General features: G+C 41.0%; 1 protein-coding gene across 1 annotated transcript in view; it reads left to right on the top strand.

Moving 5' to 3' along the window:
- Window positions 1-23,502, top strand: part of RNF145 (ring finger protein 145) — a 49,863-nt gene that overhangs the window by 4,001 nt on the left and 22,360 nt on the right. Inside the window, exons 2-3 of the mRNA XM_065409325.1 lie at window positions 11,115-11,223; window positions 21,507-21,598. Of these exons, the coding sequence (XP_065265397.1) occupies window positions 11,115-11,223; window positions 21,507-21,598 (201 nt within the window). The remainder of the gene's footprint in view (window positions 1-11,114; window positions 11,224-21,506; window positions 21,599-23,502) is intronic.

Raw genomic sequence — 23,502 nt, 5'->3', positions numbered from 1 at the left:
TATACTGTTGACTCATATTTAGCTTGTGATCCACTGTGACCCCAGATCCCTTTCTGCAATACTCCTTCCTAGCCAGTCATTTCCCATTGTGTGTGTGTAACTGATTGTTCCTTTCTAAGTGGAATACTTTGTATATGTCCTTATTACATTTCATCTTATTTACTTCTGACAGTTTGGTCAGATAACTTTGAATTTTCATCCTATCCTCCAAAGCACTTGCAACTCCTTCCAGCCTGGTCTCAGCTGCAAACATTATAAATGGAATATCTATGCCATTATCTAAATCATTGATGAAGATATTGAACAGAACCAGACCCAGAATTGATCCCTACGGGACCCCACTCAATTTGTCCTTTCAGATTGATTGTGAACTACTGATAACTACTCTCTGGGAACAGTTTTCCAACTAGTTTTGCACCCACCTTATAGTAGCTCCATCTAGGTTGTATTTCCCTAGTTTGTTTGAAACGGTCATGCAAGACAGTATCAAAAACCAAGATATACCAAAGTCAAGATATACCACATCTGCAACTTTCCCTGGTAGCGTGTGTGTGTGTGTGTGTGTATATATACATATATATCTGTACACTCACATATACTCTGTCCTACACTGTTTTAATGGTTATGCCTTTCTGCATGTGAATTTTTCTCTAGAAAGAAAAGTATTGATCTCTCTACTAGACTTTTTTCCTTTCTGGCAAACTTACCTGGCTTGCCTAAGCCATTGTCATTCCTTTGCCTAATACACCAGAAGTAGTAAAATCATTTGGTAAAGGTTGAACAACATGTACTGCACATACATTTAAGAAACTCGGAAGTAACTCTAATACAAGAGTATAGTACATTAATTTCCATGATAGTCCTTGTTACTGTAATACCAGTGAGGGTAATTAACCACTGGAACAGATTACTGAGGGATGTGGGAAATTCTCCATAACTTGAAGTCTTTAAATCAAAACCAAGTATATTTCTAAAAGCTGTGCTCTGGTTCAATCGCATGATGTTGGACTAGATACAGGAATCTCTCTGGGTGAAATTGATGGTCTGGGCTGTGCAGAAGGTCAGACTAGATAATCAGAAATGGTCCCTTCTGGCCTTAAAATCTACTTAATCACACTTTAATATTCTCTCTCTCAAGTTTTTAGTGCACCCATCAATTGTCTGTTGGCCAGATAGTAATTAAAGGATGGTGGCACATACTTCTGCTGTTTTGAAATCTTGATGTACATAATGAACGAGTCTTAAAAATGCAGGCTGAAAGTTAAATACACTAGGACTCTAACCCAACTTCAAATGGAAAATGAAATTAGTTTGGATCCTTCAGCTACATGCAGTATGAAAAGCAGTGCAAATAATTCAGTCTGTTTGAATCTTTTCATAGCACAAAAGATTCAGATCTCTAATCTTATTTTCTATTTTAGCTCATCTAAACTTCTTTTCTCCAAAGTTGAAAAATTATATTAATTATAAACAGTACTTGGGGATGTGACCCCATAGGGGAGTATTAGGCCCCTATAACTCTCCATAGAGACCTTTGTCAATGGCTTATCAGTACTCAGGGTCAGGTCCTGGCTGTCTTTATCCTTCCCTTCATCCCGTCCTATAAAAGAACATTGCTATACCTGCTGGGAGACTGCGTAACAGCAGTTGCTGGAGAGGCAGAACATGGTGAATCTGTTTGCAAAGTACTTAATTGTTATCAATATTAATGTAGCAATTCTGGGGGTCACTAGGGCCCCTGTATATTACTAGAAAAAAGCTGTGCTAAGAAACAGGTTTTTTAGAAAGGCTTTAATTAAGTTTCTTCCCAATGTGGACAGTAAACGTTTTACTGTACATTTTTAAAGACTCTTTTAACTAAATTAAACTAGTCACACTGGCAACAAAACTGTGCCAAGTTGAAATGGTTTCCTAGTACAGTCTTGGGTCACATAGACCTGCTGTTTCAGACAGTGCTAGTTGCTCCTGCCAAAATCTCCCAAGTTTATCCTCCTGCAGTTGAGCGGTCAGCTGCTTCTATTTGCTCTTCCTTGATGAAAGTCGGAGGAGTGGCAGAAGCCATAATGTTTTTCCCCTAAAAGGACTGAGATGTGATGGTAGGCCTGTGTCATGCTGGCGGGCAAATAGTGAGTCAGTTGAAGATAAGAGAATAGGTATTGTCCAGAGCCTTAATCTGTAATCATGGTGTGATTCTGAATTATGGTCGTCATTGCACTAATATAGTGCACTCCCAAATAGCACTAAATAACTCATGTTTACTTGCTTAAGAGTGAACATGCTTACGGTCAGGGATCAGGGAATGATTTAGGGCAGTGTTCTACCCAATGGTGAATTCTTTGCCATCCAAACGTTAAGTCCTGGGAAAGACAAAGTCACTGATAAGAGTTTTTTAAGTTCTCAGGCAAATGGAACATATACATTTGTGACATAAAGTAGTAGTATGTAATGGCAACTTCCTGAACTGTCGTTAATACCTTAATCACTCAGCCAATAATATTAGGTGCATTTGTGTAGAGGGTTGAAAGGAGGAGAAGCCATCTGAACTCGCTGTTATCAGATGCTGCTGTACCATTTTCATCTCCTTATGTCTAGGCTAATATGAATTTAATTACTGACCAGACTTACCTGCCTCTCCCTAAGGGTGCCTAATGCTCTTGCAATGTAAGGGTACAGATATCTGGAACGAACACACACACACGCGCGCACACACACACACCCCTCTTATCCACAGCTCCAGGCTGAGAGGGGAAGCAGAGTCAATCTACTCCCAAGACAAATTTCCTCCCAACAAATAAAGGGTGCAGGATTGGGGAAGCATATCTCATATCCCTGCTTCTTTCTAACGTATTCAGATCGCTTCAGTAAACAGAAAGGTGAAGTCTTGAACCGATGCACATTTATACAGGTATCTTTACTTTTATGTTCAGGCCGGATTTAGTTAAGTGAGTAACAGAACTAATTTTCAACTGTTCTATTTTAAAATATAGCTATTTTTAAGTAAAGACCAAGTCATAAGACTGTGTTCATCTTATTTTTTTTCTTCCAAAAAATTCCCTGTAGTGTTATCAAGATCACTTGCTGTTTTGAGCTCCTTGGATAAAGGACCTTATATGTTGCAATTAACAGACACAACAGAAGGGCTAAAGAATTCCTGCCACACTCAGATTTTAGCAGTCTTTTTTTTTTTCTTCTCTTTCCTTTCTCAGTCTTGTGGATTGCCAAACTGTTCCTGCTATTCCAGTAGGTGCTCCAGGCTCTTGCTGAGCTGGTTTCTCTGCTTGGTGTTTCCTTTAGATGATATTCCCTAGTACAAAGTTTAGGTATTTATATTGCTGATACTTGTCAATATAGTTTTTACACCACCTTAACGAAGAAGTTCTGCTTAAAAAGAGACTTGGAATCATTTATAAACCTTTTGAGTTTTCATGGTTACTGTAACATTTTGAGTGCTGGTCCAGAATGCAGCAGCCCATATTAATTTAAGTACCCAGTCAACAGAACCATCATATCTTTTCAGATCCCTACTATTGCTTCACATCATACTGTCTATTGATTTCAAATGCATATTTTTTTAAAGATTTTCTTGGGTTGTAATTCACTAATGAGCAACCTTTTAATACTATAATTTGTATACAAATAATATATTTTCTCAATAGTCCAACAAGGTCAGAATCAACAACCAAATTGATTGTTGAAACTGCTACTTAAAGCTTCTGTGCAACGTTTAGTTCTTTCTTCCTACTTCTGTTCAGAGTGCCCAGTCTGTTACAGCTTTAGAAACCAAATAAACCTTTATTTTCTATTCCTTTTGATTATCTTAATCATGTTTTATTGTTAAGCTCTCTGCAATATCCTGGTGACATGTGCAGTGCATTTTGTTGAAATAATCATCCCCTTGCATAATTAGGCTACTCCCACTTGGTTCTTTCAATAATGACCCAATTTACCATCATGGAAGTCACGCCTATCATGAGCCAAAGGCTCAGTTATGATAAGAGCCTACGTTACTTAATTCGCTATCATGGAAGAACTGTGAGATCTCTCTGAAAGGATCCAGCAAGGGAGATAGCTGATTCCCTTCATTGCTGATTTTCAGAATAAAGGAAATTGAGTACAGTGCTAGTTGGGCTTTTTATTTTCAAACAGATATTTGAAATGGTTGAATGACACTAAATGTGTTTGGATAATTCGAACAGGAAGACATATTGGCATGTATGATAGTTTGGATAACCACTGTATGTACTGAAGAGTTATATGTTTATAAAATTGATAGTTTTTTGCATGTCGGCATGTCCGTGTGTGTATTTGTCAGTATATTTTCTGCATTGTGCAAAGTAACTGACAGTACCAAGAGAGCAAAATGTATACTTAGTAGCTTGAACGACACAAACGTTGCATGATAATTATATTTGATTGGGAAGCCTTTCCTGATATTTTTAAAGATAACGCATGTTGATTTTAGATTTATAAGGCTGTCTGCCAAAAGTTTACTTAGCTCATAAATGAGCTGATTTGTGGTTCCCTTATCTATTGAACTCTTGCATAAACTTTTTTTTTTTTTTTTTTTTGAAGACGTTCTTTGGTATTGTTTACAAAGATCTTGGCTCCCAGTTAGTGTGTTCAATTTTAAAAACCAGCATGCTAACACTGCATTGAAGAATTATTTAGTTAACACAGGCAGGAGAGTACAGAAGAAGCTACCCCTGTTGCTACTGTTATTGGCTGGCTGGTAGGGGACACTGATATGGATTTTGGCATTATATCTAGTCTTAGTGGCTAGATGTGTAGATTAATTTCAGCTTTGAGAATTTTTCATGAATTGTGCCTATAGGTCATATCTAATGCAGGAGATTGTCTTGCACGTTAACGGATGTGCTATATGACATTGCACTTAAAGTTCTTTCAGCTTCTCTGTTAGAAAAGCTGTATTTTGAGGGGAGGGTCAGCAAGGGATATATTTGTCTGCCAGTTATGAAGATCCCATCTTGCTGGGTTCTGGTAGGGACTTGTTCCTGGTGGTCCAAGTGGGGTATAAAGGAGAATTAAGGTGAGATATGAGGAAAAAATGGTTTGTTTCTATTATTTTTACATGAGTTCAATTAGTGGGATTAGATTCATAGGTGTTAAGGCTAGAAGGGACCACTATGATCCTCTAGTCTGACTTTCCTGCGTTACACGGGCTGTAGAATCTCATGCAGTAAATTGTACATCAAACCCATAACTTCTGGTTGAGCTATAGCACATCTTTTAGAAAGACATCCAGGCTTGACTTGAAGACTTCAAGTGATGGAGAATCTGCCACATCCATAAGTAAATTGTTCCAGTGGTTCACTACCTTCACTGTTAAACATTTGTGCCTTATTTTTAAACTGAATTTGTCTAGTTTCATCTTCTAACCATTTGGATGTTATTTTCTGCTAGACTAAAGAGTTTATCAGAAACCTCTTCCTCAAGTAGGTACTTCTAGACTGATAGTCACCTCTCAACCTTATTTTGGATAAACGAAATAGACTGATGGCTTGTCTACGCTGGCAATTAACAGCGCTGCAACTTTCTCGCTCGGGTGTGAAAAAACACACCCCTGAGCACAGCAAGTGGCGGTGCTGTAAAGCACCAGTGTAAACAGTGCCCCAGCGCTGGGAGCTACGCCCCTTGTTGAGGAGGTGTTTTCTCTCCCAGCGCTGCGCCGTGACCACACAAGGCATGATAAAGCGCTGCCATGTAGACTAGCCTGAGCTTCTTAAGTGTCTCACTGTAAGACTGTCCTCTGCAATCTACTCTTGAATTGGGCTGTCATGAGTTAGTCATCTCATTTTAGCATAACTCAGTAGAGTGCAACTGCCATACAGACCAGCAGTTGAGTTTTCCATACTTGCTGTCACTCCATGTTTGCACCGGCACTAGATTCGGTCATGGGACACAAAGCTATCTGATGCCTATCCTGTGGTTCATAGTGTTACAACTCACTGCCACAGGATGTTGTGGGGCAATTTGTCAGTTCCCCTGAGAGATTGGAGGCAGAGATAGTCTAGGCCTGGGAAATTCATTTCTTGGAAAGAATCCAAGCTGCTGTGCAATTACTTCCTGGTTCCTCTAAACTAAAGTATGGCTCCTTCTCATCCTGCCAACCAGTACTGACAGCTGTGTTTGTTGTTGTTGTTTTTGTGTGTGGAGGCAATGTTTCTTTGACATGGCTCTGCAAAAGCAACCACCAAGAGATACTGTTCTTTGAGAGAAATATTATAAACTCCTTAACTGACTTTTATGTGCAAAGTTTCCATGCACAACCTAAACCCTAACTCTTTCAAATAATTATTGGAAATGAGCAAAATATATTTGAAATGTAACCATGCAAAAAAGAGGAAATTAAAAAGGTTCATAAACATAACATGTAACTTGAAGATACAGTTTGAATTGTGTTAAGTGTTCTAAAGGGTGTAGTAATATGCAGCACGTCAAAGACTTTGATGCCTGACCCTTCAAAGAAGCAAAGGGCTATAAATAGATTATATGCATCTGTGGGACAGTGACTTGGACACAACTTACTTGTTCGTGGTACACAGAGAGAGAGATGCTGAAAGGCAAACAGTGCGGTCTGTGTAGTGGAACAGTGAATGTTCGACTATTTAAGGGTATTTATCTGTCTAACCAACAAGTTGTAACGGAGGTCATGCATGGCTAGCTAGTAATGTACGTTATTTTCATTTAGCTGCGTTTAAGCTGTTCTCCTTGAGTCTTTTAGTGATTTCTCTATTTTTTTTCTAGTATGTTTGGGGCGTGATTGTGGCCCAGCATGGCATGGCAGGGAAGTCAAAGCGAGGATACAGAGGGGACCCCAAATTGTCTGATTCTGCCAGGACTCCTGGGGAATGCATGGTGCATTTGCTTTTCCATCCATTCAGGGAGTGTTAGGCAAGGTTACAATAATATATGTTTATATGTTGCTCATTAATATGCAAATATTTTCCAAACTAGTAGGTAGATGCTGTGTGCGCAGAATAGCTACAGGGTTTAGGGCATCATATTTCCTTCCTTTAGAGAAGGTGACACTCACAATAGCAACTCTGATTTTTGCAAACTTATCCATTGTCACTGAAAGTAACACTATTATTAAGACTGCAACATCCAATACTTTAATCCCCAAAATGACCTCCTTTAACTCTTATTTGAAGTAGAATGTCCTCTGCATCATAAATTTAACACTTATATTCAGAAAAAAAGGGAATGAAATATTGCTCTTCTGATTTGTCTACATTTGCAATCACCCTCCTCTTCCTTGTAACAAGCCAACCTGTTACTGAATCATTGATATTTTTGTTTGTCAGAGGCATCACAAATGGTAATGATAATGTGCAGTTCTGGGAACAAGGCCTCTACTGCAAAAATGTGAATATTGTCATGTGACGTGTTTTAAAATGTCTGTTTTCAAGCTTCAAAATGGAATTGTAAATAATGAAATGAAAAAGAAACTACTTGATATTTTTTCCCCCATCAAAAAATAATTATAGCAAATGCAAAAACTGCATAGAAATTAACATTGAAATTCTGGCCTGAATCCATGAGCTGCAACATTCATCACTAAAGCTGCTGCAGCAATCTTGACTCTGCTGGTTTGCTTACCAATTGCAGTGCATTGAGGACCATCACTATTTATGGCCTTTAAACCAAGGATCTCCAAACTCTTACGGTCTGGTCTTTCCTTTGATTTGCACTTGAATTTCATTCTCCTCCTTGAGGTGTCTGTTGGCTTGTCTTCAGTACCAGGGGAAGTCGACCAAGGTTGCACTACTCCAGCTACATGAATAACGTAGCTGGAGTCGATGTAGCTTAGGTAGACTTACCCTGGTGTCTTCACTGAGCTGCATCACTGGGAGATGCTCTACGGTCAACTTCTCTTACTCATCTTTGGGAGCTGGAGTACTGGGGTCGACCAGAGAGCGCTCTGCCGTTGATTTAGCGGGTCTTCAGTAGACCCGCTAAATCGATTCCCTGCTGCAATCGATTGCAGCAGTGTGGCTCTCCCCATAGTGAAGACCAGCCCTGTGGGTCTCTTCTCCAATTAATGATTTGGAGTTGTGATCACAAAGGGAAGAATGAGCACAGTATGTTCTACAATATTCCAGCACAACAGGGATGCATTATGGATGCAGTGACTGCCTTAGTGCTGAACTTTTTTGCCTTTTACAAAATGTACTACAGCACTGTTCAGCTGTAGCCCTAAAACGCTGTGCTACGGTGACTTTCATACTCTGTTGTCTGTTTCCATCTCTTTGCTCCTAAGAGCTGAAATATGAATGTGGTAAAGGACAGAGCAGATATTCTTGAAGTAGTTACCGCAAAGGAAGACTGCACCCCAAGGTGAAGGGAAAAGCTTGTGGGATTTAGGGTGAATCATGGGCTCAAGTGAAAAGGGAGGGTTTAAAGTGAGACTTGGAGAAGGAGATACTGGTCTTAGAGTGGTACAGTAGTAGCTTAACTGGCCAGCACCACTGAAAGTGTTAACCTCTAATTGCGAATTGGAGGAATTAAGCGAATGAGACTAGAGAGCTTTGCCACCTTTTTGTCACCTCAAGTCCGCAGAGCATTTGAGATCCAGGAAGGCTTGTTGTAGGTTTCTGGTTTGCTATTGTTACCTTAAACATTGTTTGGATTGTGTTGTTTGATACTGAGTAAATAACAAAAGCATGTACCAAGTGGCAGTTCTAGCAGGCACATGCTAATGTGGCAAAGGTAAACAACTTTTGAAACAATATAAACACATTTCCAGCTGAAGTCACCCTCACATCTGTCTTTGAATTTTGGTAACCTGGTGTGCCCCTCTTTGACCTTAACATTGGCTACAGAAGCACATATCTGCTTAGTTTTTGTATCCAAAAGAGAGCCAAAACTTGTTGCTTGGTCTGTGGGATTTAAGCCAGGCATGCCAAATATTAGGACCCTTCTTCCAGCTAATTCTTCTTGGGGTGACATAGGACAGTTAAATGCACGTTCTGCCTTAAGGAATGATGTTGCCCAGCAGTCCTTGTGGTTGCTGTTCATGTGTTTGGTGAGAGAGGAAGAGGTGGAGAATAGAGAAGAAGTTAAACCTGATAAAATGTGATTTTTCTATTTAGCCAAGAAATAAAGACATGAACATTTGTTTGCTTTATTAATTAGACGTATGTAGCTCATCTAAAGCATCCTAATTGCTGTAAGCAAACTGTTTTGGTGCCAGGCCTCAGGCTCCATAAATAGCTGTATTTAATTGAACTTAAAGCTCAAAAGAAAAAAAAATCCAGGGGCTTTGTGGAAATTGTGGTACTATAGTCCTGTTCCTGTTTGCAGTAGGGAGCGTAAACCGTGCCTTGAACTTTAAAAAATAGCAATTCTCAGATGAACGTCTAATTTATCACAGCTTTGTGTTGTTAATGCAAGATTCAGGAAATTTTGGAAAATTATAATATACTGCTCTGCTGTGACAAGTGTAAATTTATACATGTATTTTTTTAAAAAATTGGTGAGCAAATAAGTTTTATCTACCTGCCCTTACATGGAATAAGGAAGTTTTACATGCCTGAATGGACTGTTGATTGCTTGGCTATTTTATGGGTCTGAAGTTTTTTCTATGGGTTCATTGCCAGCTGTTTTTTTCAGTGAGTGCACTTTTACTAGAGCTTTATAGAGATGGACCACTGGAGGTTGGAAATACTAAGTAGCTGGCAGTTGAGGAGAATTGGAATGTTTCTACATAAACATTTGTCTTAGTTTGGGATTCCATCCTATTAAATATTGGGACATACCACATTGGTAGGTTGTCTGATAGTAGCTAATTGTTATTGAACTACTCCTATATATTCTTAGAATATTTATTCAAGAATCTCAGTGCTGTTTCATGCTCATAACTATCTTACGACATACTCAAAACAGCATAATCAACTCTAGTTTAAAAGGTTGTGACCAATTAAGGAATTTGCTAAGTAGATAGATGATATTTTAAAACAAATATCTGTGTGATGAGCCCTTCTAAAGATGTTTTGTTCTTAGCTGCTAGGAAATCCTTTACTCTTGACAGATTTGCTGAATGGATTTTAGTGCCAGTCACTTAAGTTATTAACCTCTGAAATTAGGATCTCTGTGGCAGAGAGCTCAAAACGAAGGACAAACAGGACACCATGCGGTGTGCATAGGATTCCTGCTCTCTGTCCCTACAGTCTCTTTGGGGAAATACTAGGGACTGCCAAACATTAGATACTTATCACTGAATCCCTGAAGAAGCAGGCTTTGCAATGTCTGCTTTATTTTGGCATCCTGATGGAAAGAGGTTTGAAAAGGAGGGCCAACAACTTTTTTGCTTTGAGCTACTCACTAGCCAGGCTATGTTCTTGAACAGTAAAGCTTTGTATTCATTGGGAATTTTTCTCAATTCCCGCACATGCTAGACAACCATTGAAGTAGCTGCAGTGCAAACCCCAAGTGGAGGCAAGGAAAGATGTAATTTGCTCCATTGGAGCGTGCCCTTGCGTGAAACTGTATCAACTGGGAATTTGCCTGAATTCGAGCAGTATAGAGAAGAACCTACATTTCAGTCTCAAATTGTGATATTAAGCAGGGATTTCAGATGTGAAAATGGATGGTGAGGGAACTGAAGTAATTTACAAGTTTAATTTTGCTTAACATACAAATGAAGGTTTTAAATGTATCCTATGTAATGCATTACAATATTTACATTGTTGTAACTTGATGATTTTGTGAATGTGGTGGATATATTCACTGATGTATATTGCCTACAATGAAGGCATTTTGCTTATATTAGTGCTGAAATTTATCTACACTTAAATTTGTGTGCCCAAGAGAAGAGAGAAGCCTGGACACACACATCTTTCTCTTGTCTTTTTTCATGTCTCGCAGTCACTTTCTTTTGCCAAAATATCATGGGTCAGTTTCACCATTGATATAAGTAGATGCAACTTGACTGAAGTGAATGGAGCTGTATGCGTGTATGACAACTACGTGTTTTTCCTCTCTTGTATCCAGGTGCATGATTTAAAAAAAAAATCCTGCAGTAAGAGAGAGTGATGTCTAAGAGTTGTTGTTTTTTTCAGAGGTTTTATTTCAACTTCTGATTTCTGCTCCAGGTTACATCTTAAGTGTTGTGCTCCTAACCTTACCTAGACAACACCTGGTTCAGCTCTACCTGTACTTTCTGACTGCACTGCTGCTGTATGCTGGGCACCAGATCTCCAGGTAAGAATGTGTGAAATTTTTCACATGACTTGGTTTTCAAATCTGAAAAATAATGTAATTAATATTTTGCCAGTAGTAGCCACACACAGAGGGGAAGGTCTGTTTTTTTCATTTAGCTGTCTGGAATATATCCTGTCTTTCCGTATGTTGAAAAGAAGTTACAGGATTAACACCGATTCTGCTCCATTTCCGTTGGAAGATGTGTGGGGCCTGCTCTTTTAATTGACTTCAGTGGGAGTTGGATCAGGCCCATAAAGCCTTTATTTTAAAATGCCCCATAAGTCTTCCCTAGCCATCACAGGGGGTCTCTCCCCCATCCAATATGAAAGTACATTGCTTTTGTGATGGACATGATTTCTGTTGGACCAAGAAGAGAGAGTACTTGCATCTCTTTGAGTTTCACAAATGTTTTACTAGGAGGATAAGACCTATTGTTCCTTTCAACTTGCTGGTGCCTAGACAAGGGAGAAAATGTGGAATAAAGAGCCATAGAGAGGGATAAGTGTAGAATAATAGCGTTGGAAGCTTTTAATACGGAAATATTAATTTCTTCATCATAAATTATATTGTCCATTATTTTACTTTCATAAATCAGTAGTTCTGATTAGAAATCTTACAGTAATAAATAAGCACGCCAAATGCGTGTGGGTCTAAAATGTAAAGTGAGATGCAGTGGACAGGTCGGAGGTGATACAACCAACCCAAAGTAAATCTTTCATTTATTGTTTCGGTGTTGCTGAATATATTTAGCCCAAAATAAAAACAAACTCATTTTGATTAAAGGCTTGGATTGGAGCCTGAAAAACTATCATCTTGTTAGGAGGCTTCCCTGAGAAGTATCTGAAGTGTGGAATTGGATCTGATCCTTTTGATGCCCAGTGGTGGAAAATATTTGAAAACATCATATTAAACTGATTTGTATAAAATGGTAGGTTTGTTATTTAAGTGGTAAAATTGTTGTTCCAGCAAATGCTTTGAAACTGCCCTTTTGGTTAAATCTGTTCATTGTCAAGGAAAGTTTAAATAGAGGTTTTGGGGCAGTTATAAAGTGTTGATGTCATGGCTGTTAGGGTTTCCTTTAATGGTGTTCTGAATGTGGGGGAGAGGATTGTGGCCTCATATTTCCTGGGAAGGATGGAGGATGGCTTCCTGATTATTCCCCTGGGAATCCTGAGCTTTTCTAGCTGTAGTTTGCAGATGTTTGTCCTAGTATTTTAAAGACTGTATTTACTTACTAGAGAAAGAAGCCTAACTTTGTTTTAAGATCCTGAGTTTAAATCAGAGTAAGGATGCTAATATGACATCCTAAATGTGCATGCTCTCTCGGGTGTTCATCAGATGCAGGTGGGCTTTTGGTCCAAAGGGCATGGAGATAGAAGATTCAGAATGAGTGCCTTCACTTCTGCAGCCTTGAGCGTTGGTCTTTTAACCTGAAAAAAGGGGAAAGAGTGCATAAACTTCAATTTATATACAGTCTTGGGCATGGTCCCCTACTGGAATTTAATTCTGATTATTTTTTCACTGTAATTGTTGAATTTTACTATATCAGCTTATGAATATTGTGACATTTAGAAGTCATGAAAATGTATTGTTTGAACCCTTAGTGTACTGGTACTCGGCTCCACAAATTTATTAGACAATTCCTAATAACGAGTTAATACGCAAGATTTTCATTTAAATGTAGTTAGGACTGCAGATTTGCCAGGGCATTTTTATCAAAAATCATGGAGTAGCCCAGTCCTCTGGGATTGGGCCTGGCTTCCCGCTCTGGGCGTTGTGACCTGGTGCACAGAGTTGCCGCGCTACTCAGGTTTGGCCTGGCTGCCCCTCCGTTAAGGCAGGTGGGCCAAATCTGAGCAGCTCTGTAACCCTGCTCGCCCGATCACAATGCCTCTCACTCAAATTTGACCTAGCGGCTCCCCTGTCATGATGGAGGGTTGACCAGGCCAAGCCAAACTTGAGCAGCGTTGCAACACTGTGCACCCCAGTTCGCCTCTCTGGGCATTGCAAGCCCAGCCCAGCAGGAGCTGTCACAGCAGGGAAATCCCACGCATTCACATGCATATGCACACAAAGCTTGGACAAATGGGAAAATCATGCTATCCTTGACTTTGTTTTCTCCACTGTGACAAACCTGCAACCCTAATTTTTCACTTTCACTAGCATTGCACAGAAAACAGGCTTCGTTTTAAAAATAAAATTGGATCAAATCAACAGTCTAGTAGTAGAGCAAAGTCTAGCCACATGAAGAGCCATGTTGGGGTCCTGAGCTTGCTGGCAGAGCTAAAGTGTGGCTTACTGACATTCTCGAGCGAATTTACCCATTCCCCTGGAGCAGTACGGTCTGGTTTTGGTGGGAGTTTGGTCCAGTCATCCTTGACTGGTGGCAGGCTCCCCACAGCAGCCTATGACAGTAATAATGGGAGGACCACCACTCTTAGGACCTCCCCCCTCCTGCCCCCCTTCCCAAAAAAAAAAGTTTTCCAATTCAGCCAGGGTCTTTTACAATAAAAGAACAGTATGAAGTTGAAGTGTGACTAATGTACAAATACGCTCTGTACTGTACATATTGTCACTTTATTGAGCATCCAGCTTGCTTTTTATATTGTCTCATAGACGTAATGTACTAAAATTACAAGAAGCAGGTATTTAGACTATTCTTTCACATATTCTAACAGTATTGTTTAGTTTTAAATGGTTTGAATAACTTGGTATTGAATCTACTGCAGTTCATTAGCTGGCCTGCTGTTTAAGATGGGTGAGGAAGTAACGCTGGGGAACTACAAACACAGCATGGTTGACAGACAACTTAAAATGTGAAACAGCAGGATTTACTTAACATCAGCTGGCATTCTTGACGATGTTCAGCCTTTTGGAATTTTTGAATCACTGGAGAACTTCTGTTTCCAGTGCTGCTGTTCCACTTCAGGAATAACTTGTGGTTAAGGCACAGGACTAAAAGTCATGACATCTGGGTTTTATTCCTGGCTCTGGTTTCAGATTTCCACATTTTTGTGTGACCTTAGGCAAGTCATGTAACTTCCTAATGCCTCAGCTTCCCCATCTGTAAAGTGGGGTGATGTTAAGAGGGGGATTGAGGGTTGATTCAATACTGTTCGTAAAGCATTTGGAGATGCACTGCCAAACAAAAGGTGTAAAACATAGTAATGTGTTTAGTAAGAACAGTCACCATCATGGTAACTCCTGGGTGTCCGTAAAATAAAGGCAATAATAAAGGATAGATAATAGGACAGAAAATATCATAATGCTGCTATATAAATCCATGGTATGCCAGCACCTTGAATACTGTGTGCAGTTCTGGTCACTTCATCTCAAAAAAGATATATTAGAATTGGGAAAGGCGCAGAGAAAGGCAACAAAAAGATTAAGGATATGGAATAGCTTTTGTATGAGGAGAGATTAGAAAGACTGTGACTTTTCAGCTTGCAAAAGAGACGACTAAGGGGGGATATGATAGAGGTCTATAAAATAGTGACTGGTGTGGAGAAAGTGAATCGGGAAGTGTTATTTACCACTTCCCATAACATAAGAACCAGGGGTCACCCAATGAAATTAATAGGCAGCAGGTTTAAAACAAAAGGAAGTATTTCTTCACACAACACAGTCAACTCATGTGGAACTCATTGCCAGAGGATGTTGTGAAGGCCAAAATTATAATGAGGTTCAAAAAAGAACCAGATAAATTGATGGAGGATAGGTCCATCAATGGCTATTAGCCAAGACCGTCAGTGATGAGATCCCATGCTGAGCATCCCTAGCCTCTGATTGCCAGAAGCTCGGAGTGGATGACGGGGTGGGGGGGTGTCACTCAGTGATTGCCTGTTCTGTTCATTCCATCTGAAGCACCTGGCATTGGCCACTGTTGGAAGACAGGCCACTGGGCTAGATGGACCATTGGTCTGAGACAGTCTGGCCATTCTTATGTTCCTATCCAAGCTAACCTGAAAGGCAGATTCACATGCCCCCTCATGAAAAATAGATGCTCCTCTATTTCATACACAGTTACATCAGCCTCTTGCACAAACATATTATACAATCTTTCCCTGGAAATTTCACTGGGATGTGTGCTTATGTTAAAGAAAGGAACCCTGCATCATTTCATACGCCTTGTTTTTCTGTTGTGCTGTGGTTCTATCCCACAATTGGCAGCATTGAGAATTATGGGGTTCCAATGAGCGGGGGAAATAACAAGCAGGAACTATTTGTTATATCTAACTTAATTTGTTTTTAATATGACACAAGACATGAAACCTAGAGTTGTTTTTTGGTGGGATTGTTTGACGTTAATTGAGGAGACTGATTAGCCGAAGTAAATGACAGTGGCATGACACAATTAGGCCAGATAACCGCTGTGTGTTATGGCAGTTGACTACAAAGCACCTTTGTTACATGCAGGAAAGGCTCTTCCGTTTTTATGAGAATATAAATGTATGAGTCAAATATAAGCATTATCTGAATTGTCCCTTTGTTTAGAAATATAGGTTATTCCTAAGGCTATGTCTTAGTCATGGGTATTTTTAGTAAAAGTCATGGACAGGTCACGGACAGTAAATGAAAATTCACGGCCCCTGACCTGCCCATGACTTGTACTATATACCCCTGACTAAATTTGGGGGTGGGAGGGTGACCTGGGGGCACCGCAGGTGCTGGGGAGGGCCCCGGAAGCAGCAACATCCCCCTTCCTCAGCTTCTAGGCGGAGGTGTGGCCAGGCAGCTCTGCGCGCTGCCTCTGCCCTGAGTGCCAGCTCTGCAGCTCCCTGGTCATGCCACCGCCTAAGAGCTGAGGGATGTTGCTGCTTCCGGGGAACCCCCACCCTGAGGTAAGCGCCGCACAAAGCCCTCACCCCCTCTTATGCCCCAAATCCCAGCCCTGAGGTTCCTCCCACACCCAAATTCCTGCTGTGGGGGAGGTGCAGTGGCCCAAGACTTCCCCAGCAGCGGCTGGTCCGGAAGGCGACCAACCTGCTCAGGTAGCCCCCGGGCCAGCCACACCGGTGGCTGCAGAAGTCAAGGAGGCCCCGGAAAGTCACAAAATCCGTGACCTCTGTGACAAACTAGCAGCCAGTTGATTGTGAGTGGCTTTCTTTTTAACTTTCCAACCTGGGTTGGCTTTAGAACTGCATTCCCAACAGCAGTAAATCTGGAAATCTGATTTTAGCTTTATATTCATGTCCTCATTTTCTAACACAAATCTTATGAGACATTTCATTTAATAAGAAAATAATTGTTTTTACACTATTCCGGTAGAATGAACAATTGAGAAGTAAAATCTGCAGCTTAATAAAGCCTTAATTGATCAAAACTGAGTGCACACACTCAGTCCAATCAGCATCTTTGTATAGCACTGCAGCTGTTCGTGGCCTCTCCTAAATATCTGTACCAGAAGATCATTATTCTTGTGCTGCTAATGTAATGTAATAAGAAAATCACAGCTTTGATGTTTCACTACTTTTGAATAAGAAATTAGGATTCAACTCATCCACAAATACTTTTTTAAAAATTGTGCTACAATTTTATAATTTAGTACTTTACAGATCTGTTACGCTCTCATGATATAAATTATTTTCCTTCAAATGTTGCTGCAGTTGAGCCTGTAGGAAAAATGACTCAAAGGAGATCTGATGCATTATGTGTCAGTGTGGATCTATTGTAGGTGCACATGCATCTGAGATCAGTCTCTTGAATAGCTGTGTCAGTCATGGCTGTGCGTCTGTCCTGTGCCTTTGTTCTCCCATCTGAGTACATAAAGGGTATAGGGGTTGCAACCTTTCCTCAGTTCCCTCTTACCACCCACAGCAGAGAGAATAAACTCAGTGAGTGTCTGACCAGCTACTCCCTTCAGAGACCTTTACATTGTTGTTTTTTTAATCAGGGTTGTTGAGACTTTTTGTCTGCATGCTCCCAATCATAAGAACATAAGAACATAAGAAAGGCCGTACTGGGTCAGACCAAAGGTCCATCTAGCCCAGTATCTGTCTACCGACAGTGGCCAATGCCAGGTGCCCCAGAGGGAGTGAACCTAACAGGCAATGATCAAGTGATCTCTCTCCTGCCATCCATCTCCATCCTCTGACGAACAGAGGCTAGGGACACCATTCTTACCCATCCTGGCTAATAGCCATTTATGGACTTAGCCACCATGAATTTATCCAGTCCCCTTTTAAACATTGTTATAGTCCTAGCCTTCACAACTTCCTCAGGTAAGGAGTTCCACAAGTTGACTGTGCGCTGCGTGAAGAAGAACTTCCTTTTATTTGTTTTAAACCTGCTGCCTATTAATTTCTTTTGGTGACCCCTAGTTCTTGTATTATGGGAATAAGTAAATAACTTTTCCTTATCCACTTTCTCAACATCACTCATGATTTTATATACCTCTATCATGTCCCCCCTTAGTCTTCTCTTTTCAATCGAAGGATGTTTCCAAAAACCCCATCCCCAATCAGTGACCCTGTTGAACATTGGTGCGAGGTGTTTTGCACCAACCACCATGCCTAATGGTAGATTCCAAACGCTGCCCGTCCTGCCATGGGCTGATCCTTATAGGGGATAATTGCTAATGCATATTCTGCCTAGGGGAGAGCTACGTGTGCTCTGTGTGCAAGTCCTTTTCTTCAGGGTCTGCAAATCCAGGGATGGTCAGCTAGAGCAGTCCGCGTGGGTCACTTCAAACCCAGAGGTGATGGTCACTACCAGAACAAGGCCAGATAAACCAGCATTGGACAGCATTCCTTTGAGGGCAAATCGTACCCCAGGATCGGGCAGCAGAAAGAAGGCAAAGAGGACTCTAGTGAGCTGACACTGACATCTTAGACACTGACCACCTCTGTGTTTGATGAAATCTTCAGCGCTGACAGCCCCAGGCAACAAAGCCAGCACCTGTTCCCACAGGTAAAGGGGACACTGATTCATGCAGCTAGACAGAGCTCAAATATAGCTCCAGAACTGAAGGGAAGTGCTGGAAGGAAAACATCACTCCATCAAGGACAGAGCTCCTAAGTCCTCAGTCAGAACTGGAGTGGATCAGGGAACCAGAGACCTGGCACTGCCCTCAATACTGATATCCATGAGAGAGCCAGGCAAGGGCCCAAGATATACACTTGAAGAATCAGTCTCCTTTCCAGAGACATTTCGAGGACTGAAGAGGTGACTGGCACAGGTATCATATCACCCCACAGCACCACTGTTCAAAGAAGAAAAGTATTGCTTCTCACCAGCATTGAGCAGAGAAGAGGAAGTGTGTATAACTGGTGTTGGGAAGAGAAGGACAAATGTTCTTTCTAGAATCCTCTAGATTTCTCCTCCATCCTCATGTATTTTAATGCAGATTGTCTAAAGAGCCCCATTTCGGTATACTTGGCACGTACTATGATGCTTGAAAATCTGCATTGAGCAAGGGCTGTCACAGATGCACAGAACAGATTTTTGAAGTGTTTGTTTTACTACTTGAGATTAACTTCTGAATTCCAGAGACCTTTTTCAAATGAGAAGGTGAATTGCAGGGTGGAAGCTTAGCTGTTTATCAATTAGGGATAGAGCTAGAGTATTTCTCCATGTTTAACTGGCACAAGCTTGAATCCCAGGGCATAGTTGCACTAAAGCAGTGTGAATGTGTTGGATAACTAGCACTGAGTCACATGCACATTCTTTGTTGAAGGGAAGGACTTTCCTCTTTCATTTGATTTGGAGATATCTGTTAGGAGGTTTCAGAGTAGCAGCCGTGTTAGTCTGTATCCGCAAAAATAACAGGAGTACTTGTGGCACCTTAGAGACTAACAAATTTATTAGAGCATAAGCTTTCGTGGGCTACAACCCACATCCGAAGAAGTGGGTTGTAGCCCACGAAAGCTTATGCTCTAATAAATTTGTTAGTCTCTAAGGTGCCACAAGTACTCCTGTTATTTTTGTTAGGAGGTTGCTTTTGCTTTGACTGGAACGACTGCTGTATTGTTCCAATATGTCCTTTTTATTTGGACGTGCTAAATGTTCATATTCTTTCTGCAGAGGTCCACAGATCTGTTACCATGAGTATTTCCTCCTGCTTGGGGGGCAGAACCAGACTTGTCAGTCACTGACAGCAGGGAATGCCCCCCATCCTGAAGTTCCCTCCAGGTTTTTTTTTTCTGCCTCCTCAGCACCTGGTGGCTCAGCCAGTCTTCCTTGCTGCAGAGCTTTTCCGAAGGAAATAGCAAACTTTATTTCAAACGTTTAGGCTAGCAGTTTGGTTTAATTGTGTTTAGTTTCCAGTTGTATCCCAGGGCTGTCTTAGATTTTTGAGAAGACTGTCCTCTCAGCTCTACTCCTCTTTTAGGTATTTGCAGTGGCTGGTGCCACTGCAGGCTTCGGGGAGCAAGGCAGGCCATGAAATGCCAGAGGCAAAATGAAGGGTTGGTCTAGGTGACGGCACCTTGGCCAACCAGCACGGTTGGAGAGACTGGATCTGCCTGGCAAGATGCAATGCAGACCTGACAAGATTGTCTCAGGCCTCCTTCCCTGGCAGGAATGGAGCCAAAGAACTGGGTCCAGGGCAAGCAGCCCATTTACCCCATCTCCGTTAAAGGGTGAAGCAGGCAGAGCTTCAATATATTTTCTCTTTTCATTTGCACTGCCATGTTCCATATCCCCATCTTTAGTGGAAGAATACTTACATTGGACTTGTGCACACTATCCTGTTCTTAAATAATCCAAAATGATCATCTACACCAGTGGCTCTCAAACTTTTTTACTGGTGACCCCTTTCACACAGCAAGTCTCTGAATACGACTCCCCCCCCCCCGCCCCCCATAAATTAAAAACACTTTTAAAATATATTTAACACCATTATAAATGCTGGGGGCAAAGCAGGGTTTGGGGTGGAGGTTGACAGCTCGCAACCCCCCATGTAATAACCTCGTGACCCCCTGAGGGGTCCCAACCCCCAGCTTGAGAACCCCTGATCTGCACCAATGACAATAGAGTTAGATTTGATGAGTGTGTGTTTACATATGGGTATATGAATTTGTCCCCCTTCCCTTTAACTATACATATTCTACTGAGGGAGCAATGGAAATAAATAAATACAAAGAGTGACACAGATACATAAACTATGTACATCAGGTTATTTCAGCTGTCCATTACTTGTTTTTATGAAGCACTGTGATAGAAATTGAAATGTTAACATTAAGTATGAACTTCACCTGTTACTTAGGTTTAAAAACAAAAAAGAGAGAAATTAGACGAGATGGGGAGAAATGAGGGGTGGGGTGGAGAGAGAGGACTGCCTTCTAGTTATTCCACAAAGAACAAAAACTGGCTGGTTTCATAGAACTTTGACCTCTTCTTTTCCTAAATGGTCTGTTGCTCTTGAATCATGTACTTCTGATGTCTTCAGCTGCTCTCTCCTTCCATGCATACTTCAGTTGGTGGCAATGCATTCTTGTTGGTCAAGGTGGGGAGTGTTTGGATTTTCATATACCAAACTGAGGAAATTAACTTTCACCACACAAAAAGGAAGCAAGTTACTCATGCAGATGATGAAAATAAGTTATTCTCTTACGTTGGAGTTCTTGAAGACAGCCACATGTGACATGTAGTAGAATATTTCATTCCAAACCAGCAATGCTGGAATACTATAGGAGGGGAGGGTCATATGACAACTGAAACAAAAACTGGTGCATTATACGTAATATGTTAACGTAGAGAAGTTCACCTTGTTGTAAAATCTTTTCTGTTACCCTCCCCTGCTTGCTGGGCTGCATGCCCAAGTTAAAACTACTCCGTCACTCATTTAACTTGAGCACCACTCATTTAAAATACAAGTTTTGAGAGGTCTGTGTAAACTTGTTAATTTAGGCTGTGATGCAGCAAGGCATTTAAGCTGGTTCCTAACTTTAAGCATGAGTAGTCCTTTTGAAGTCAAATATGATTTGATGCTTTTCCATTTAAAGAGACAGGTTTTTAAAGGGCACAAATGACCATTTCGTAAAAGAGCTGACAGCAGTTTCACCAGCAGATGAATTGGAAGGACATTTTTGCTCATCCCTCTAGTTACAAAACTGCTTGACGTGGAGGTGGGAGAAGAAACACTGTGATGGACAGAAAAGAAATATTTAAATAGATGTCACTGAAAAGTGAAGTAGTCCTTAAGTCAGCAAATGGTTTCTTTCCAAAACTTCCTTGTAACTTCAGTCTGTTAAATACAGTGTGCAGCAAAGGTGCATATTATATGAAGTAAATTCCTTTCAAGCTGGTTAGAGATGTCTTAATATTTTGTTTTTGTTCATTAGGGATTATGTTAAGAGTGAACTGGAGTCGGGATATGAAGGGCCAATGTATTTAGAACCTCTCTCCATGAATCGTTTCATGACCGCCTTAATAGGTAAGTGCAGTTTAAACATCTAAGGGGTGGCAGGAATAACGACTTGTTTCTAATTCTCTTCCTGATCTTTTCTGCATGCACCTTTTTTTAATTTCTTGGGACTGAGTGTCTCTTGGCATTATAGGTTTTTAAATAATAATGATATGTACTTTTCCATTGAGAGGATTGGATCCATGCAGCCTTATGATGTAATTCCATCTTCGGGGGGTTCATTTACTACAACTTTACTAATAAACACATTCCCTTGGGTTGCAACTTTGCTTATAAATTAAAATCTTCACTGTGCCTGGTTACCTTAATATTAGATTGTAAAAGTTTTAGTTTCACTTGCTTTTTCATGTAACAAAATGAACCTACTAAGTTGTTGTAAAGACCGATTTTGGCATGCTAACCTGTGCTGTGGCCTTCTGACTTTGATAGCACGTTTTTGTTGCTTCAAGAGGAGTCAATCACTGGAGGCTTCTATCAAAAGTGCAGAGTGTTTTTTTTTATGTATACCTACAGATGGATTTTAAGCCTTTTCCATAAAGGAGATTAGTGTGGCTGAAAATTTGCCCAGGAAATAACAATTAATTTAAAACAGTTGATTTACTGAGAATGCTGGTACTGTACATGTTTTTTTTACTTTTGTCTCTGGCTCCCTGGAATGTGTTGGGGGAAGATCTGAGCATCTCATCTAGGGGCAACGGGTCCCTTGGTTCAGTGCCCAAAGGCAGGGCTGGAGCAGTGGAGAATGCTATGGTCTGTGTTGCCTTCAAGACTAAGTTAATAAAACCCAGTATGTCTGTAGTTGCCACCCTTACAGTTTCACTTCCTAAAATTAATTCTCCTCCCTTCCTGTCTCGCTCTTAGACTAGCTCTCTGACTCGCTGGCTCTGATTTAGAGTCAACAGTGTAATTCTGTTTGAATTCCTCACATGGAATTTCTACAATGCCTTCCAAGTATTAACAAGCATGTATGCATAATCGATACTTCTGTCTTTAAAAGTGCAGAACAAAAACATTTGTTCTCAACAGCCCTGTGGGTTAAGCAAGCATTATTCCCATTATATAGAGCTAGGGAAGCTGACATACCTAGAGATTGAGAGATGTCTTCTACCATGCAGAAGTTTGTGTAGATGGACCTGCAAGGGTGCAAAAAACTATTTTAAATTCTGAGTGCCAGTAATATTATTTCCCTAGTTTTGACTGAAATGCAGAGGTTAACTGAGCTTGACTTGATGGCTCGTGAGCTATTCTTTCTCAAAAGTGTTACTCATAACAGCAGATGTGATTTGCATATATGAAGATCCCTTTTTCTAACACTGTAATTTTTCCCATGATGAACTTTGACCAGTAAAGAACATGTTTTGGTATTAAGGTCACTGAGCCCTACCACATTTCAGTGGGAGAACTTAGGAATGTTTACAGCATATGTTCATAGAATGATAGAAAGTCAAAAATCTTTTAAGACAGACCCTCTTCAATTCCTCTTGCTAAGGTCTAAGGATTTCATCTACAGTAAAAGCTGTTTTATCTGGTACTTCATCAACTGGAAAGCTCTAAAAACCAGCATTTCTGATCTTCATTGAAATTCTGGTTTATAGTCCGGTTGGCGTGGGGCCAGCAGGCGGTTAGGGTGCAGTGCGGCGCGCAGGCTCTGGGAGGGAGTTTGGGGGCACAGGGTTGGGGAGTGGAGGCGGGTGCCTGATCCAGGGGGCGCTCACCTCAGGCGGCTCACCGCAAGTGGTGACCTGTCCCGGCTGCTCCTAGGCAGAGGCGCGGCACGTGGCTCTGCACGCTGCCCCCGCCTCACCCCGAGCGCTAGCTCCACAGATTCCATTAGCTGGGAACCGCGGCCAATGGGACATGGGGGGGGGCACCTGCCGGTGGAGGCAGCACACAGAGCTGCCTGCCGTGCCTCC

This window comes from Emys orbicularis, chromosome 8, assembly GCF_028017835.1.
Source record: "Emys orbicularis isolate rEmyOrb1 chromosome 8, rEmyOrb1.hap1, whole genome shotgun sequence".
In the NCBI taxonomy this organism is placed as follows: Eukaryota; Metazoa; Chordata; order Testudines; family Emydidae; genus Emys; species Emys orbicularis.
Note: the sequence above shows the minus strand (reverse complement) of the source record. Positions and strands in the feature narration are given on the sequence as shown.